The following is a 19112-nucleotide window of genomic DNA, read 5'->3' on the forward strand; positions in this document are numbered from 1 at the left end:
CGCGAGTTACTCCGTGCGCACGCCGCGGCCGCCGCTGCCAGCGCGTTGCGACCGGTCACCTGCCAGAGGCTGCGGTGTCTGCAGGTGCCGCGGCCGTGCGAGGGTCAGCCGCCACTGGAGCGCACGCCGTCCATTTCCGCCGCCTTCTCTCGGCTCCGCGGCTGGTGGCCATGGACGCGGGCACAGTGGCAAGGGGTGGACGCGATTTGGTTTACCGTCCGGGGTGGACGGTATTTCATTCACCGTCCACCCCCAAGGTACCTAGGGCCGTCCGATCCAGATCCGTCGGTCACGATTAGAAGCAGGCCAGACCGCCGGACTATATGCAGAGGGGACGAACCGTCCGTACTACCGCGCCATGGCCGCGCACCGCCGCGCCGCCGCAGGCATCGCCGAAGGAAGGAGCAGCCTCAGCAGCTGGGATCGAAAGCACAAGCAACCGGCTGGCAGGGTGGTCGTGCCGCGCCATGGCATGGAAGGTTGGAAGAGCCCACGCGCTGATGGAGGGATGGACTTCACGCCTCCGCTGATGTCGCCGACGGAGAAGGCATCCGCCGTCGCTACAGGCCCTCGCCGGAGAAACAGAGCCTCCCATATGGAGCTATGAATCAAGATTGCTAAGTGCCCTGAGCAAGTACACCGGCATGCCGCAGGTGCTGGGAGCCTGGGACATCGCCGACGTCGTGCTTGCCAGCGGTCAGCCTCGCCAGCCTGCTTGCTGGTCCTGCACGAGGGCGGCGGTGATGGGCATGATGAACGAAGGCGTCTCCATGACACACCCCAGGTTCAACTACCATCCGCGCTGCCCCAAGACAGACCTCCTCGTCGTCGTCCTGAAGCCCAACTCCGACGACGCCTCGGTGACCACCGTCGTCCTCATCGACGACCCCGTCAGCGGGCTCCATCGTTCCCAACAGTGTTCGTCCCTGTGCAACCGTGTTCTGCTTGCTTGATACTTTACGGGCACGCAATTCTTGCATATAATGAGCAATGGATTTTTTTTTGGAAAGGAACAGGAGTCATGAGGGGCAAGCAAAAAGGGTCCAGAAAAGGAAGCAATGGATTCTTCAGGAGCCCTGTGCACCAGGTGTCACTGAGGCGATGTTCAACACGCAGGACCCGGAGAAGAGGCCGATGCGGCACGGGAAACGACGACCAAGGACTACCTAGCGGTGCTGTTCGAGAGGTTCGCCGGAGGGGCATAGCCATGGACACGGACAGGGTCAAGATCTCAACAGTTGAATGTGATTCTGGAACAAGGCGAGAGGATGGTTGATGAATGGTGATGATCGATTCACTCTGCAGGGAAGCTTCTTCCATCAGTCTGTTTGTAAGCAAGCTTTGTGAATCAGTAGCTTCCTGAATCAGTGCTGTGCTTACCATGTCCTCTCGCTGTCCAGTCTTTGCATCATATAAAAGCCTGTTCGTTTTTTTTAAAAAAATCTGTTGGTTATTGCTTTTGTGTTCGAACTGTTTTTTTACTGGTTGAAATGTGTTTGCTGTAATCAGCACCATTTTTTTTTACCTTTTTTCTTTTTCCCTGTGAAAATGCGACAGCACCGATAACTAGAAAGATATCTATTGAACACAGTGGGTTTGTGCAAAAATAGAAAATCATTTTCAAACGACAGCCAAACGAAGAAATACTGGAGTCGAAACTGGCTGGAATTAAATTACAAATACGAAAAATTAAAGTAACATCCAACTTCAGATGCCAAATCCAAATCTTGGGTTGGGGTGTGAAAATCTTACTTCTATGCATCATTGGAAGACAAGGTTTTGATGGATTGCTCACACACTGCACATGAGCAATTTCACGAGACTTTTGGTCAACTGAATTTTTTTTCCTCGAGTCACTATTGTATCTCTTCTCCTTCTCTCATGGAAATGGCCTGCGCTTCGTACCAAATGATCGGGTGAAACCACATTTTTCATAAATTTTACATGAGCCGATGTGTGTGTTTCTCAACCACTATATATGCTGTTAGTTTAACAGAACTTTGGCCTTTGTACTTTTGTAGTTGAAGTCCCTTTTGTGTACGAAAATCTGACAGTTCAATAAAGAAGTGCTTGCTTGCTGCAGTGTGCGATCTTACAAACCACCAAGCGTGTGTGCTTTGCAAGGCTTCACCTTGGACCAAGGCACTCGCACTCCTTCGAATCAAAATGCGAGTCGTTCATGATGGACGGAAGTATGCACTGCACACCTTCCGCTTCCTCTGCCACCATGAATCTACCCGACAGCTTCCCGTCGTCTCCACGTGAACAACGGTCCCGGATCCAGGAATCCACTCTAGCACCACCGCCTTCGACTTACCCTGTTCTCCATCCAAGTAGCTTCCAGCACGGCGCGCCCGCCGCCGCCGCCGCAGCAGCATCGCGCGTCGCGCCGCATTCCAGCATGCGTCGCGCGCTGCTCTGAGCGCACGCCGCGGCCGCAGCTGCCAACGCACAGCCGGTCGCCGGCCAGAGAATGCGGTATCTGCAGGTGCTCGCGGCGCCACCGGCACGCCGTCCGCTTCCGCCGCCGTCTCCCGGCTCAGCAGCTCCGTGGCTGGTGGCGATGGACGCGGGCACTGTGGCAAAGGGTGGACGCGATTTGGCTTACCGTCCGGGGTGAGACGGTATTTCATTTACCGTCCACCCCAAAGTAGCTAGGCCGTCCGATCCGCAACCGTCGGCAACGATTTGAAGCAGGCCAGACCGCCAGACCATATACAGAGGAGACGAACCGTCCGTACTGCCGCGCCATGGCCGCGCACCCCCGCGCCGCCGCAGACATCGCCGAAGGAGCAGCCGCGGCAGCTGGATCGAAAGCGGAAACGGGCTGGCAGGCCGGTCGTGCCGCGCCATGGCATGGAAGCCTGGAACCGCCGCGCGCTGATGTAGACGAGGGGGTGGACTCCACGCCGCCGCTAATCTCGCCGACGGATAAGAGGTCCATACGGAGAAGGCATCCGCCGTCGCTACAGGCCCTCCCCCCTAGCTGGAGGAACAGAGCCTCGCAGATGAGATCTATGAATCAGGATTGCTAGGTGTCCTGCGCGAGTACACCGCCAGGTGCTGGGAGCCTGGGACATCGCCGACGTCGTGCTTGCCAGCCTCGCCAGGCTGCTTGCTGGTCCTGCACGAGGGCTCCTTCGTCGGCATGATGAACGAGGGCGTCTCCATGACACACGCCAGGTTCGACTACTATCCGCGCTGCCCGAAGCCGGACGTCGTCGTCGTCCTGAAGCCCAACTCCAACGCCGCGGTGACCACCGTCGTCCTCATCGAAGACACCATCAGCAGGCTCCAGGTGCAGAAGCCGAACGGCTGCGCCGGCGTCTGGTACGACGTGTACGACGTGTCCATCGTTCCCAACACATTGTTCAACTTTGGGGATGCGATAGAGCAAACTGCAGCTACAGGTTCTGCTCGCTTCATATACCATAGGGGCACTCAATTCTTGGCTTCTTGCAGATAATGGGCAATGTATTTTTTAAAAAAGGAACAGGAGAGGCAAGCAAAAAGCCTGAGAAGATCTCAACAGTTGAATGTGATTCTGGAACAAGGAGCGAGGATGGTTGATGAATGATGGTGATTCACCCTGCAGGGAAGCTTCTTCCATCAGTCTGTTTGTCAGCAAGCTTTGTGAATCAGTGCTCTGCCTACCATGTCTTCTCGTTGTCCAGCCTTTGTATCATAAAAGCCTGTTACAACAAAAAACAAGCCTGTTGGTCATTGCTTTTGTGCTCGAACTGTTTTTTTACAGGTTAAAATGTGTTTGCTGTAATCAGCACCATTTTTTTACCCTTTTTTCTTTTTCCCTGTGAAAATGCGACAGCACTGATAACTAGAAAGAATTCTATTGAACACAATTGGTTGCTGCAGAAATAGAAAATCATTTTCAATGGACAGCCAATCGAAGAAATAGTGGAGTCGAAACTGGCTGGAATTAAATTACAAATACGAAAATTAAAATTAACATCCAAATTCAGATGCCAAATCCAAATCTTAGGTTGGGGGGTGTGAAAATCTTACTTCAGTGCATCATTGGATGTTAAGGTTTTGATGCATTGCTCACACACTGCACATGAACGAGACTTTTGGTCAACTGATTTTTTTCCTCGACTCACTGAGTCTCTTACCCTTCTCACACGAAAATGGCCTGCCCTTCATACCTAATGATCAGGCTAAACCACATTTTTCATGCATTTTACATGAGCCGATGTGAATGTTTCTCACTCACTATATAAGCTGTTAGTTTAACAGAATTTTGGCCTGTGTTCTTTTGTAGCTCCGGTCCCTTTTGTGTACGTTTTAATTACCTTGCCACTTTCAATCACCACATGTGAGAATATGAAACTTTGCACCCAGTCAACCATCTTGACCCACAATTTCACAAACAAAATTATTCACGCAATTAGACAGTTGAGATATTAGAAGAAACTGATGATAGATACTGCCAATTGCGACAACCAAGAACAAAGGATAGTGACTTTTGGTGCCAGGTAATGCTAGGATCAGCAAGCTAATGCTATTGGCTTCCATCAGGTGTTTCGGGTTCGGCCCTCTGATTCGGCCCTGTTGGAAAAAATCATAACTTGAATTAGTTTTGAGTCTTGCATGTAGCATAGATATGTTCTAATCACGTCATGTGTTAGACGTGTTTGAATTAGCTTGTGGCCGGACGCGTGTTGAGTGCACGTCTGTGGCTCGTATGCACATAGAATTATTAGCCAGTTAGTTTGGCTAAACTGTATGTGCATGCAAGTGTTAGTGGAGTTAGACTTCATGTTGTTAGTTGCATGAGGATAGGATCGCGCGTCTCATGGAGATCGCACGGAGTCCAGGACGTTGCCGGGGCGTTCGTCGCCATGTCTGTGTTCGTGTGTCCACTTGCAGAGCTAGCTTCTCAGTGTGCTGCTCTCTCGCGTTTGTGCCTCTGCATGAGTTCTTGCCGGAGTCCATGTGCTTGTGCGAGCTGCTGATCCTGGGCAGCTCCAACAGGCCCAATGCTTGCAATCTGATGCAGAACCTGAACGGAACCGACCTCTGAATTCCTAGTAGTTCCCAAACACGTTGATTCACAAGCGCACAGTGCGAACAATCTCCCTGTTTTAATAAAGGAGGATCTTACTATTACTAATTAGAGGCTCCTTTTGAAGCCTCTAGGTGAAGCCACATAGGATCCTAGGTGGACAGTCTAAAAAATAGAGAAATCCTATAAATTGTCACAAAAATCAGAAACATCCGGCCATCATTTCGGCAGCTCTAATCATAATAGCTATTGGATCTGTTATTTTTTAAATAAATTACCCACCTTTGCCATTATGAAAATAGATTAAAGTAACCCCCTAAACATGTATCTAAATTACCCACCTCTGCCATTATAAAAAATAATCTAAAGTAACCTCCCAATCTTCATGTGAATTACCCACTTATACCATTATAAAATAATATCAAATAACCTTATAAATTATATATATATAATCGAATGATAACATGATAAAAAGTTAAAATAAATCCAAAATCTGAATCAAAATTATGTTATTATAATAAAATCTTAAAGCACATCAATATAAAATTCTAAATTACTATTCCTATCATTATTAATATATTATTTATGTTATTATTTATATAAACATACTAACCATACTGTATTTGTCACCATATATTCATGTATAAAAGAAGAGATAAGAATACTAATTTTCATGTTATTCACATAGCTCAAACAAAGTGTTCAATTAAACACATATCAAACATATATGGAGGTGTGATGCGAAGTGAGAAAAAATTATAAGTAACTAAACCTATCACATTTATTACAATTATACAATAATAAATATGTATCTTTGCAGTACTAGATTAGAATATTTAATTGGTTGAAGATAGAGTGTGATAGATAATTATTAGATATCTTTAACTAGCCCGTGCAGGAGCACGGGTTGATAGACTAGTTTTACAAACCACGAGTGTGTGTCCTCTGCAAGGCTTGAGTTTGGACCAAGGCACTTGCACATTTTCCATCAAATCCAAACGAGAATCAATCGTCGACGATGAAAGTATGCACGGCGACCTTGTGATCCCATAGAACAGAAGACCCTGTGACCTGTGATCCATACATACAACTATCTATCTCGCCGTCGAGGTAGTCGAAGCACAGCCGCGCGGAGAGCCATCCGTGGTCGCTCCGCCACCTACAAGCACGCCTTCCGCTTGCCCCTACGCCTCCATCTCCAACCATGAACCTCCACCTACCTTCCCGGCGTCGCCGCGCACGGCCACGGCGTCGCCGCGCACGGCCACGGCGTCGCCGCGCACGGCCACGGCGTCGCCGCCGCTGCGCACTCCCAGTCCCCGCCAACTCCTTGCTGGTCTAGTGTCACCGGACCGGCTCACCGCGTTGCGTCCCGGCGTGCGTCGCGCGCTACTCCGAGCGCGCGCAACGCGGCAACGGTCTCTCTGGAACCCACCGGTGTGCGGCGTGCCGCGAGCGCCGCTGCGCCACCTGCCAGCGCCGTGCGGCCGGCCACCGGCCAGAGGATACACGGTGTCTGGAGCCCTAGAGGTGCCGTGGCCGTGCAAAGGTCTGCCGTGGTCCCTGCACCACCCACAAGCACACCGTCCGCTTCAGCCGCCGTCTTCCAGCTCGGCGGCCGGTGGCCATGGCCGCGGTATCTGGGATCACGGGTGGGCGGTATTTCATTTACCGTCCACTCCTAGGTACCTGAAAGCCGTCCAATCTGTATCTTACGGTCAAGATTGAAAGCAGTGGAAACCGGTCGTGCCGCGCCACGGCCCGGAGCCGCCTCAGGCTGATGTCGCCGAGGGATGGCGGCCTCCTCGCCGCTGCTGACGACGCCGACGGACAAGCCATCAGCCGCCGTCGCAGGACTTCGCCGGAGGTACGGGATCTTGGGCTACCGCCGCTACCCATCATCCTCGCGCTTGACTGCGGCCTGCCTGCCGCGTGAACACACCCTGCGCCGCTCGCCTGCTCCACCGCCGCGTTCCGGCTGTGCGACGTACGCCCGTCAATCCGGCATCCTCCATCATCTGCCCACTCCACAAATCATGACTTTCTTCGACTTCTCCGTTCATCCACCGCATGCTGTGGTTGCTGGTTTGCGGCGGCGGCATCCCAGCTCTGGTGCCGTCGGCGGCGCGGCGCCCGGCCGCCCGCGGGGTGGCAGGGCTCTTGCGGTCTCGCCTGCAGTGGAAGCTCTCTCTCCTCATCCTCGCTGCCCTCGCCGCCTCCCAGCTCCCCGAAGGCTACATGCATGGTCGGCGAACGGGCGTACGCCATGACCGGGGGTCAGGCTGTGGCAAGCTGATGTCTGTGGGCTGAACTAACTCTGAACCTGCGTTCTGTGCCACGACGTGCCGACGTCCAGACAGTTTCATTCGTGCCCAAGGGAGCTGAATGCTCTTCTCCCTCGAGCGCGGCGTGTTGGACAATGCTCGATCTCAGTCATGGCGAGTTGGCGACCATCTGGAGCTGGAGGCGAGTAGGCGATGCGCTCATACTGCCTCAGCCTCACACCCCCTAGGACAAGTACAGTTCGTGTGCAGGCGCAGCTTCAGTTGTTTCACGGCGATGACTTCAGTCACCTCAATTTATTCACTGGAGTTGAAAGTGAGCAGACTGCTGTGTTTTAATTAGTTGCAGCTTCAGGAGGAACTGTGCGCTTGTATAATTCTGTTTTGGTATGCTCTTGAAAACAAATGGTTCAATTTCTTAATCGGGGGAGAAACCCTTTCGGCCCCGTGTCGCCCCCGCGTCAAGCGACTCGGGCGAACATCCCGCTCCCTCGCCGCCCCCCTTCCCCCAACCCCCTTCATCGCGCCGCTGCTGGAAGCCTGTGCGGCCGGCGAGGACGGCGGCGGCGGGGCAGCCTTCCCTCCCCTTCGCCTAGCGGGCGCGGCCGCTGCAGGTGCTGAAGGAGGCCGCCATCGAGCGAGCGGTGGCGGATTTGACGCGTGGGTGGCCGCCGGCGAAGGCGCGGCAGGCAATGGCTCCGGCAAGCCAGCGTGGCCGGCGGGAGCGCGAAGAGACCGGCCGGGGCTGGGGGGGGGGGGCTGTGCTTGCGCGGGGCGGCCACTGGGAGGTGCTGCACAGCTCGGGCGTGGGTGTGTGGCGGCCTATCTTCATGAAGGTGGTGTTGTGGTGTCTTCCCATTCCGGCCAGCTGCAAGGGTGCATCGGCAACGCGTGGCAGCGTGGCTGATGGCAGTTTGCTTCAATAATTGCCGGCGATGTCATGGTGGCTTGGCTGGCAGTAATGAAGCAGGGGCAGCAGTGGCGCCATGGTGGCGTGGCTCCTGGCTGCTTCTCGTGCTGTTGGTTGTTGAGCTTGGCTGGAGGCGTTGGCCGCGATAGGAGAGCTCGTGTCGATGACCCAATCCAATCCAACCGAGAGGGGTTTGTCTGTTGAGGCTCGTGTCGATGTCCAAATCCGACCGGGCGGAGATGTGTTGAGGTTCGTGTTGATGTCCTAATCCAACCGGGCAGAGTTGAGGTCTGGGTCGATGTCCCAATCCGACCTGGGCAGTGGTGTGGTCGTGTTGATGTACCAATCCAACTGACCAGGGTGCGGCACCGTCGATGTCCCAATCGGATCCGCTTTAGTTGTAGGTGTAGTTGTAGGGGTTTGTAGTTGTGGTGTATGATTTTTGTATCCGGTTTACCTATAAACTGGATCAATTATCTTCTTCTTATTAATATATGCCAAACCGCAAGGTTTAGGATCTTTCAAAAAAAAATTCTTAATCGAGTGATTCGTAAGCTTAGAAGTTGGCACAACTGCCACCAACAAAGTACTAGCTGAAGCTTAATTTGCTCTATTTTTTTAGGCCTTATTTAGTTGCTTGTGTAAACTTTTTGAAATGGATTTTTTTTACATTTGAAGTATTAAATATAGACTAATTATAGAACTCGTCTGTAAACTACGAGACAAATTTATTAAGACTATTTAATCCATCATTACCACATAGTTACTATAGCAATTACCGTAGCAATTTAGTGTCTGATCATGGTCTAATTAGGCTCGTTAGATTCGTCTCGTAATTTACAATCAAACTATGCAATTAGTTTTTTATTTCATGTAGGTTTAATACTTCATTCATGTAAGATTCTTATTCGATGGGATAGTTTTGAAATTTCGAATTTTGCAACTAAACAAGGCCTCATTTTGAATGTTATGTCATCAATTACCTTCTGTTCATATTCAGATTTACTTGGACACGATAATGTTTCACTGTTTTCTTCAGTGTTGTTCAGGCTTTTAATTTGACGGGTTGCCTGTCGTCAGCGGCAACTTACCGCAACGGTAGTAGAAGGTTGTGGATCGGCAAATTCACAGCTCCGGGTGAAACCGAGAAAGAGCAAAGCGCGTTGTTTTACTGGTCAGCGAGCACAACAACCATCGGGCTGCTTACAGTGCAAATGGTGTCACTCATGTTATTCAACCTCAGGTTCTTCTCCGTCAGGCTCAGGCGGCTAGCAGCCTAGCACGGCTTGATGCAGAAGCAGTAAGGGGGGAGGAAGCCCCTGCACCTGCCGCCGGTGAAGCCCTCGTTCCTGCGCAGGCAGGCGTCCGCGCACTCGCGCCACTTGAGGCACGGCCCGCACCACTTGGCGTTGAACACCAGGCAATCCCCCGCCTGCACCGGCGCCTCCATCTCTGCAGCAGCACGGTCGCAGATCGACGCGCAGCAACGGTAAGCCCCCAAAGCATCAGCATATGGATCGCACGGATTCATGCTACAAGTGTAAGTCTTGGTGCTTGCACGTACCGGTGGCCACGACGAGCAGGAGCAGCAGGAAGATGGCCGCGGGGAGCTTCTTCCGTGAAGGATCCATTTGCTTGTTCGGGTGTTGTTGAAGAAAGGTGATCTCGGCAAATGGATGAAGGAAAGCTGGGCAAGGGCGCGAGAGCACGGGCAAGGGAGAGCGTGGCTGATGACAAGTTCATCTGATATGAGATTGAGAGAGCAGCAAAGTATTGAACAGGAAGACTAGGCCAAAGGGAGGAGAGACTCGTATATTTTAGTATATCCTTTTTAGGAACAATTATATCTCTTCTTTGAGAAATGATAGAGAGTATGCTTCGAACCTACGGGGAGGGGAATTAATTAGAAACTTGGCAGGATCTCTTTGTGGGGGTGGTGTGCCCATTTGAATCTAACTTTCATCACAACATGATTCCAATATCTCTATCACTACTCATATTTCTATATCTATTGCTTAAAAAAAGTCTAATTTACACCCTCAAACTATCACAAAAGTCTATTTTTCAACCTTCAACTACAAAACCAGATAACAAAGACCATTCAGTTGTTAAAACTGAGTAAATTTGGCCCCTTAGGTTAGGTGATTTTCCATTTTGTGGGAATTAAAATATTCCAATTTAACTAAAAAATTCATAAAAAATCATTTTAGATCTAAAAAATACGAAATGGTTATCAAAAGTTTCTAAAAATGTAACCTATCTATTGGCATGATACTTTTCAGATATCCAGATCAATAGTAGATAGTTTACTTTTTATAAAAATTTTAGTTCTAGTTTCATATTTTTCTGATTTAAAATGAATTAATTTTGATTTTTTAGATCTAATTAGATTTTTATTTTTTAAAATATAAAGCCACATTGAAAACCACACAGAGACCAAATTTATCCGATTTCGATAGTTGGGTGGTCTATGTTAGCCTATTTTGTAATTGAAGGTTGAAAATTGAACTTTTGCAATATTTCAAAGATAATTCAAACTTTTTATCTTAAAAGAGAACATAGCGAAGGGGAAGCTGGTGGCTTGTCTATGGCTGGGATACCACCATTCTTCACCTCTCTCTATCTCAAGCCTCTCTCCTCGGTCTCTCCCACACTGTTAGTCTGTAAGTCTGTACGAGTACGATACTCATACGCATTCCTTGTTTATTATTTTTCTCAATAACGAGGCCATTTTGACCCTCCAACTAATTAATATCCAAGTTTGTTTTTGCATCCAATTCGAAACCAGGAACATTTCACCTCGAAAACTATTTTCGATGTGAAAAGCCATTTTTGATTTTCATGTTGGATAGCCAAAAAAAATAGACAGCCTCCTTTTTCATAATGGATATTCTTTTAAGAGGCTGACAAGTGGGCTTTCAGTACTCCTTGGGAAAATCCAGGACTTTGCTAGAAACAATGCAAGGCCAGTCTGCTGTTGCATTTCAAAAAAAATTGCAAAACCAAGCCCAAGCATGGAGCCGGGCGCATTCAGCTGGCCCAATTGAATTCGGAAAACAGAAGGACAGACAAAGAAAGGCTCTCTGAGCTTCATCAAAAGAATGGCAAAAGCAAAGTCGCAAAGCAAACAAGAAGTACTGCTTTATTGTTCACTTCCTAAATTGCACATGACGAAGACAATCCACAGGATCTGAACCCACACAGCTCCGCACCCAGACCATAATAAATCACATCAGATGTTTGTTTGATCACAGCATCGCTCGAACAAGTCGAAAGCAGAGGATTCCTGCAGTAGCGTTGTCGCCTGCTGCAGCTCAGCCTACGGCAGGCCGCAGGCACATAACGGCGCGCTGCTGCTTCGATTCGCGAGTCACTCGACGCCCTCGGAGGATTTCTGCACCAGCACGACCCCCAGGGTGATGGCCGAGGCGTAGAGCGCGTTGGGCATCTTGCGCACCACCTTGCCCACGCCGGGGACGCCCTCGGTCGCCCGCTTGGTCGCCATCGCCCGCGCCGGCGCGGCCACCAGCGTGATCACGAGCTTGAGGCTGATGGAGCACAGCGAGTCCGCCGTCAGCTTCCGGATGAACTCCGCGAACTCCTCGCGGTCCAGGAGGCCGTCCAGGTTCACGTCGTACTCCTGCACATTTCAGAAACCAAGACTGTACTAAGACTGATAACACTGATGCGATGCGGAATTTGTGAGGAAAATTTTAAGCTTCAACTGCGAACCACTGACTCACTGGAAACGGGTAGCACTGTTCTAATATTTCTCGATTCTATGTTGATGTGTCCTAGGCTTCCTAGAAAAGCTGCTGGCACTAGAATTAAGGTGGCTAAAGTATACACTAAACACAGGAACCAAGAGCACTTTGCTTTCAGTGCAAGGAACAGCTGGAAGAACACGATATTCGATTGACCATGCTGAACTGAACCAACAAAATTAAACGGGAGGGAGGGCAGAGGAGGGGACTGTGATTACATCCATCATTGCCTTGAGCTTCTCCTTGGACGGGGGATCATGGTGCGGCCCCGGCAAGTACTTGTTGATATCACTGCCCAACAAGAACAAAACCAATCACAAATAGGAAAAAAAACTGCATAGTACTTGTAGACGCAGAGGACCGGGATGATTGGATCGGCTGGTACTTGTAGACGCAGAGGACGGCGATGTAGACCTCCTCGAAGGTGAGGGCCTCCTCGCGCTTCTGGGCGTCCTCCGTCAGGCGGTCGAACACCTTGTCGGTATTCTTCCGCACCTGCCGCTCCTTCCACCGCCGCCCTGCACCAATAAGATTCGTCCTTCATCTCCAAGAACACGACCGCTCACGAGTCCGGACCGATTGCTGCGATTGAATAAGATTGTTAGTTTCTCCACCGGGCCAGTCCAACGACTGGGCCAACCTTGACTCACGTCCTGATCGGGGACGCCCAGGCCAAGATGAGGCTGGTGGGTCCTCGTCGCGTAGCCCTATAAAATGTAGGTGGGGATTAGAGGCTTAGGTCACGAGGTTTGCCGCCGCTACAGTTCCCACCGTCCTAAACCCTAACCCGATTTAGAGGGAAGAGCTGCTGCGGCGGGAAGCGCCACCAGCGACGCACCATCGCCGTCGACCATGCCACTGTCCTCGCAGGACGTCACCACCACTGGCACCGGCACTGCAACTTCTACATCGCCCGTCGCTGCTTGTGCGCAGCCTCCATCGACGAACGAGCTCGCGCTGGAGTCGTGGACAAGGTATGTTATACAGAATTGAAATCCCGCCGATCTACTCTTAAAGGTCCCAAAGATGCTAACAATGGTATCAAGAGCCTACTCTAGCGAGTAGATTGAGATGGGGAAAGGTGGATTCGACCACGAATCGAAAGAATAAAGAAATCTCGAATCGGAAGATTCAAAGAAAGATAACCCTAGAAAGAACGGGGAGGCGACAGAGCTCACCTGGGCCTCACTGCCGGCCATGGAGGCGCGGGAAAGATCACCCAGAGGCGCCGGATCTCTGGAGCACTACCGCCGTCGCGCGGACAGGCGAACTCGAGCCGCTGCTCGGCGCGTGGGCTTGGGCACCGCAGCAAGGCCGCTCGATGGCGGCGCACTCGCGCGAGGGCGAATGCGTACGCCGGCGAGTGGGCCTGCGGCGGCGTCGCCGCCACACCCCTGTCCGGCCATTCCTGGCGGCCGCCCCTCCGTTGCCGCCTCCGTGCGCGCCGTGGTAAAGCAGAGAAGGAAGAGATGGAACAGCGCAGGGAAAAGGGGCCGGCTGGACTGGATCCAGCGGCGGCGTCCCTCGCCGGCGCCGACGACCAAGGTGGCCGGTCGCCATAGGCGGTAGGGATGAAAACGGTCGGGAACGGTCGGGAAACCCCTCTGACCACTTCTGTTACCATATTTTTTATGCGGGAACGGGAACGGGAATGCCGGTCGGGAAAACGAAATCGAGATTACGGGATTCCGAAAGCGATACATTTCGATCGGTAACATTTCGGTAACGGTCGGGAAACGATAATTCAAATCGGAAACACCAACATCGTATAACCAGTTGAACCATTCAACTTAACACCTCAGCTTGCTCGGATGAATGAGTTCAAGAAAAAAGGTGACCGGTTCATGTAGGCACAGTCAAAAGAAGAAAAGGAAGAAACAATTAAACAAAAAAGAAATGTATAAATGGTTGGCCTTTTGAGGTGCGTAGTGCCCAGCAACTCATAAAATGAATGGCCCATGCGGCCCACTGCGCACGGCAGCAGCAAAGCAAGCGCCACCACGCGAGGCATACTGCATGCACCTCTCAGCTTTAGTACCACTTGTCTTAGGCAGCTAGGAGGGATTCAACTCCTGCGCTATATAACTCCCAGTCCCAATACGCGCAAGTGCACTCCGTCGGGTGCCCCTGTGCCTGGTGTGGGCTGGGCCAAATAGAATAGAGTTTGGTTTATGGGCTCCAATAAAAATTTGTTTGTAAATACGGGAAAATATCGCAGGAATATTCCTGGTTAAATATGAGAACCGGTAAAACGGTTAGGAAAATCCCTGAACTGATTCCGTTCCTGATTTCGCCGGTTTTCCCGATTTCTTTCCCGGTTTGGTTCTCATATTTAATCGGGAATATTCTTGCGGTATTTTTCCGTATTTACAAGTAAATTTTTATTTCAACTCATAAACTGAACTCTATTTGGTTCTCATATTTAACCGGGAATATTCCTGCGGTATTTTCCCGTATTTGCAAGCAAATTTTTATTTCAGCCCATAAACCGAACTCTATTTAACCGGGAATATTCCTGTGGTATTTTCTTTCCCGGTTTTCTGTATTTCTTGTTGAAATGGTATTTGGATGGGAAAATCGGTATACGGTGCCGGTCGGGACGGGATTTTCCCATCCCGTTTTCAACCCTAATAGGCGGTGGCTGCCGTGCGGCTCAGAGAAAGGGAGGAGAGAAGGGCGAGCTAGGGTTGCGGGGGAGCCGGCCGTCGCCGGTTTTGATCCCGCGAGAATGGCGGACGACCATTGGATTCAATCCGACGGCCGGGAGCGGCCGGCGCCCGAGCGGGCCGAATTGAGCCCAGGCGGGGGCGGGGTTTCCCGGCCCAGGCCCAGGTTGCGGCCTGGGCGCGGGGTGCGCGCCGCGCGCGAGCTGGGCCTTGGGCCATTTTCGGTCTGGGCCGAGCGAGGCGCTGAACCGGCCTGAGCAGGGCAAATTGTTTTATTTTTTTCAGAAGCATTTCTTCAAATGAATATTGACTAGTTTTGATCTCTATTCAAATTTGAACCAACGGGATAATTTGTTTTAGAGAACAATAAATTTTACAATGATATTGCTTCTGAATATTAGTATGTTTTACATATTTCTGTTGCAAAGTAAGAGTTTCATCCTCTATTTAAATTAGAACCAACGAGATAATTTAAATAGAGGAGAAGAAAGATATTGGTTTGAAGTTAATTATAGTATTGTTATTTTCTGACCAACGTTGATGATAACAATATTATAGTTTCATTATGATTTTAAGTTCAATGTTAAATCTCTGATCCTTTTGCATCAAAGTGATCAATTTTTCAGAGAAGAGAGAAAGACAAAGAAAAGCTTATGAAAGAAAGAAAAGCTCTCTGCTGCAATGAAGAAAGATAGACTCAGATGAGTTTTTCCCTGTGGGAAAAAGGAACCTTTAAGTTTAAGGTTAAGAAAAGCTTCCGCTGTTATAAGTCAAAGAAAGATTGTGTTGGCACCATTTTGCCATTGTAAGTGTCAAGTTGAACATTAGTTTGCTCTTAAAAGAAAAGAAATTTAAAGTTTATTATGATGTTGTCATTTTCTGACCAAAGTTGATGATGTCGATATTATAATTTTTTATTCTAGTCATGTGTTCTATTTCTGCCCAACGGTGATATAGAATCGAAAGTAAAGGAAAATTGTATGTTTTAATTTTGACCAACATTAAATTAAGACATATAATTCTTCCCAAGTAGAGAGAAATTAACAGATAAAAGTTGATTCCGATCAACGCTACAGATAAAGTTTTGAGGTTACTCAGCTTTATAGTTGAGTTTACGAAAGAAAAGTGCTTGCGTCCATTTGACGCAACTGTTTCGAAAAGTCCTTGGTTTTTATCTCACTAAAGTTTTATTGATATTGTAATTTGTTAAATTTTCTGATTAAATTGGAACCAATGGGAAGATTTAATCAGAAAAAGGTATATATACATATTTTAGTCATTGTGACTAAAATTTTATCACTATAAAGTGTTTTCTTGTCCTTCAACAATAAAGTTAATGGTGACATAAGTCACACGCATGTTCAATTTGACCAACGTTGAATTAAATATGTGTGTTAGCATAATTTTTGAATTTATTTATGAAATTATAGCATTGATTGTTACTAGTGCATTTAAAATTTTGTACCGCATGTCGAGAAAGGTTTTGGCACTTGTGCTATTCATATCTTGCATGGCAGGGAAAGTTTTTGTGATGACTCATGTGCTACTTGAGTATCACATAAAAGTAAAGAAGTCTGAGGGTGCTTTTAAAGTTACCCCAGCAATTCTCATGCACTACTATAGTGGCATGTTGGATAGTGACTTAAAAGAATCGAAGGACAAAAAGAAAGTTGTATGCGAACCAAGATTGCAAGCACGACTTGCAAAAAGTATAGCAAAATGAAGAACTTGATGAGTTCTTGAAAGTGCAACAAATCAAAAACTCTGAAGAGCTCTTGAAAAGGAACGAGGAAATGGTACTCCCATTATTTTGTATGACTTGATCATATGAATAAAGTTTATACCATATTTTGAGGGGGGAGAAAGATTATAAAGACAAGAAAGATTAAAATTTAGAGAGAATTTCCCCGCAAAGTTAAATGCGATGCATTTTTTAAAGCAAGAATGATCTATTAAAGAAGAATATGACCGAAAAGGGAGTACAACGGTCATAACATTGATACCCCAGTTACGAAAATAAGTGAAATTCCTGGAGTTTTTTTAGCTCCAAATAGGAAGAAAGATAGTTGATCCTTAAAGCAACCGAAAAGAAAGGGTTGTGCTTAAAGCACCCTACGAGGCATGTAAAGTCAAAACCCAATCAAAAGCTTGAAGATATTCCATCTTTACAATAGATGGGATAATCTGGGGGAGTAAAGTATGCCGACAACTAAAGTTTGAAGAGAAGTTAGACTGTATGTTCACTCCCATAATTCAAACTAGCACTTAATTGTCTCAACATATGTGTTGGCATTGTATGAATGGCAGAAAGATGTCATGAGACCTAAAAGTTCCAAATTTATTTTGGAACATAGAATAAGTTCCTAATGGAGCCAAGCCAGTAGGCTATAATGGGTCTACAAGATTGAAACTGACTCCGGAGGAAACATGAAAAGTTACTAAGCGCGACTTGTGGCAAAAGATTTTATGCAAAGAAAAGAATAAATTATAATGAGACATTTTATGCAGTCTCATAAAAGGATTCTTTTAGAATCATAATGACAATTGGTGCATACTACTTTAGGATTGCATCAGATGGATGTTGGAGCAATATCTTCTAACGGAGATTTGTAGTATATACATGACATAACCAAATGGTTTTTGTTGTGGAAAGAAAAGAACATCCAAATACCATCTGATGAAATCAGAATAGTGGTATCTAAAGTTTTATGAGAACAAAGAAAGTTTTGGGTTTTAAGTAAAGGTCAAGATGACAAATTGCAAATATGCAAAGTTTAAAGATGGGAAATTCTTTTTCCCGAAAAGTCCAAAGAAGGTTATTATGACCTCTAATTTTGATAAGAATAATCTTGGTGAAGAGTCATTCGCTCTAGAAAAGGAAATTCACCGGGATAAAAGAAAAGGGGGTATCAGGAATATCGCAAAGAGCATACTTAGAAAAGAGTTCTAAAAGATATATAGTATGCATGCGAGTAAGGCTACACCTGTCCTATTGTCAAGGGTAATAGTTTTGGAATTTTCAGAATTCCAGGAACTGTTATATGATCGATCAAAAGAAAAAGGTTCCATGTGCTTCAGCTGTTGGAAGCAAAATTAGTGCTGAAAAGAATTTACCCTAACATAGCGCAAGTATCCGGGACATTTTGGCAGAAGTCCAGTCCCTAACATAGTGCTCAAAAGAATGGAGTCATAAAATGTTTTTGCAATTTTGTAAAATATTGTCAGCCTCATACTAAGTAAAAAAGGAACATGTACTCTCAAAAGGTTGTGAGTAAAAAGAATTAAGTTTTAGCGAGATGTTTAGTGAAGACCACAATAGTAGCTAACACTCGCGCTTGGAGTTTTATTGTGGAAAAGCTCCAAAAGCAAAATAGTTATGATATCGTGGGTCGTGTACCCAATGCTTAGCATGATATGAGGCTACATGACAGGCAAAATGGTTGAGGAAACCGTTACCCGGAATTGATAATGGTAGACAACAGCAGTATACCATTTGAATGTTTTCACTCCTATGGCAACATGTCAAGTGTGCTGCCAAACACTTTGACGGGGAGTTATATGTTGCAAAGGAGAAAATCCAGAATCATATGAAAGCATTGAGCATCAAAATATTGAGCAAGTGCTTGCGGATCCGCTTACCAAAGGCCTACCACCCAAGTCGACATGGGTTTTACAGAAGGCCTATAATTTCTGGATTACTAAAGGGCCCAAAGAAAGGTTAAGGTCTTGTTTCAATACAGAAAGGTGTATTGTGGCTGTTAGTCTGACAGTGAGTGATAACTGTCATGACGAAGCACGCCCTACATACCAATCTGCAATGAGATGAGGACCAAGAGCAAAACAAGTAAAGAAAAAGTAAAGAGTTAAGTCTAAGTTGAATAGTTTAAAGTATAAAGGTGAGATCAAGGGGGAGAATGTTAGTTTGATCTCCACCGGACCAGTCCAACGACTGGGCCAACCTTGACTCGCGTCCTGATCGAGGATGCCCAGCCCAAGATGAGGCTGGTGGGCCCCCGTCACGTAGCCCTATAAAGTGGAGGTGGGGATTAGAGGCTTAGGTCACGAGGTTCGCCGCCGCTACAGTTCCCACCGTCCTAAACCCTAACCTGATCTAGAGGGAAGCGCTGCTGCGGCGGGAAGCGCCACCAGCGACGCACCATTGCCGTCGACCATGCCACTGTCCTCGCAGGACGTCACCACCACCGGCACCGGCATTGCAACTTCTACATCGCCCGTCGCTGCCTGTGCGCAGCCTCCATCGACGAACGAGCTCGCGCTGGAGTTGTGAACAAGGTATGTTATACAGAATTGAAATCCCGCCGATCTACTCTTAGAAGTCCCAAAGATGCTAACAAAGATGTGAACCGATCCATAGGGGGTAGGAGGGGAATACCTTGGAGTTTATCTTGGAGAGAGCCCCAGGCTTGCCCCATGGCCGACGGCGGAGGGCTTGATGGGGCTTTGGAA

General features: G+C 48.1%; 1 protein-coding gene across 1 annotated transcript; it reads right to left on the reverse strand.

Annotated features, from left to right (window-relative positions):
* Nucleotides 1-11331: 11331 nt before the first annotated feature.
* On the reverse strand, nt 11332-19112 carry LOC120643108. Its single transcript, XM_039919630.1, has 4 exons — nt 19039-19112; nt 12365-12497; nt 12198-12270; nt 11332-11855 (listed from the first exon to the last, which is right to left on the reverse strand). Exons 1-4 carry the CDS (start codon nt 19076-19078, stop codon nt 11586-11588), a joined length of 516 nt encoding a protein of 171 aa, XP_039775564.1. The 5' UTR covers nt 19079-19112; the 3' UTR covers nt 11332-11585.

Source organism: Panicum virgatum, chromosome 7K (genome assembly GCF_016808335.1).
Source record: "Panicum virgatum strain AP13 chromosome 7K, P.virgatum_v5, whole genome shotgun sequence".
Classification (NCBI taxonomy): Eukaryota; Viridiplantae; Streptophyta; class Magnoliopsida; order Poales; family Poaceae; genus Panicum; species Panicum virgatum.

Bases quoted from the DNA above. Each gene is read 5' to 3' on its own strand.
- LOC120643108 (XM_039919630.1), bottom strand. From the start codon at position 19,078: ATGGGGCAAGCCTGGGGCTCTCTCCAAGATAAACTCCAAG. The intron at 12,271-12,364 runs GTACCAGCCGAT...CTTGTTGGGCAG, and splicing joins GCCGTCCTCTGCGTCTACAA to TGATATCAACAAGTACTTGC. The intron at 11,856-12,197 runs GTAATCACAGTC...TGAAATGTGCAG, and splicing joins AGCTCAAGGCAATGATGGAT to GAGTACGACGTGAACCTGGA.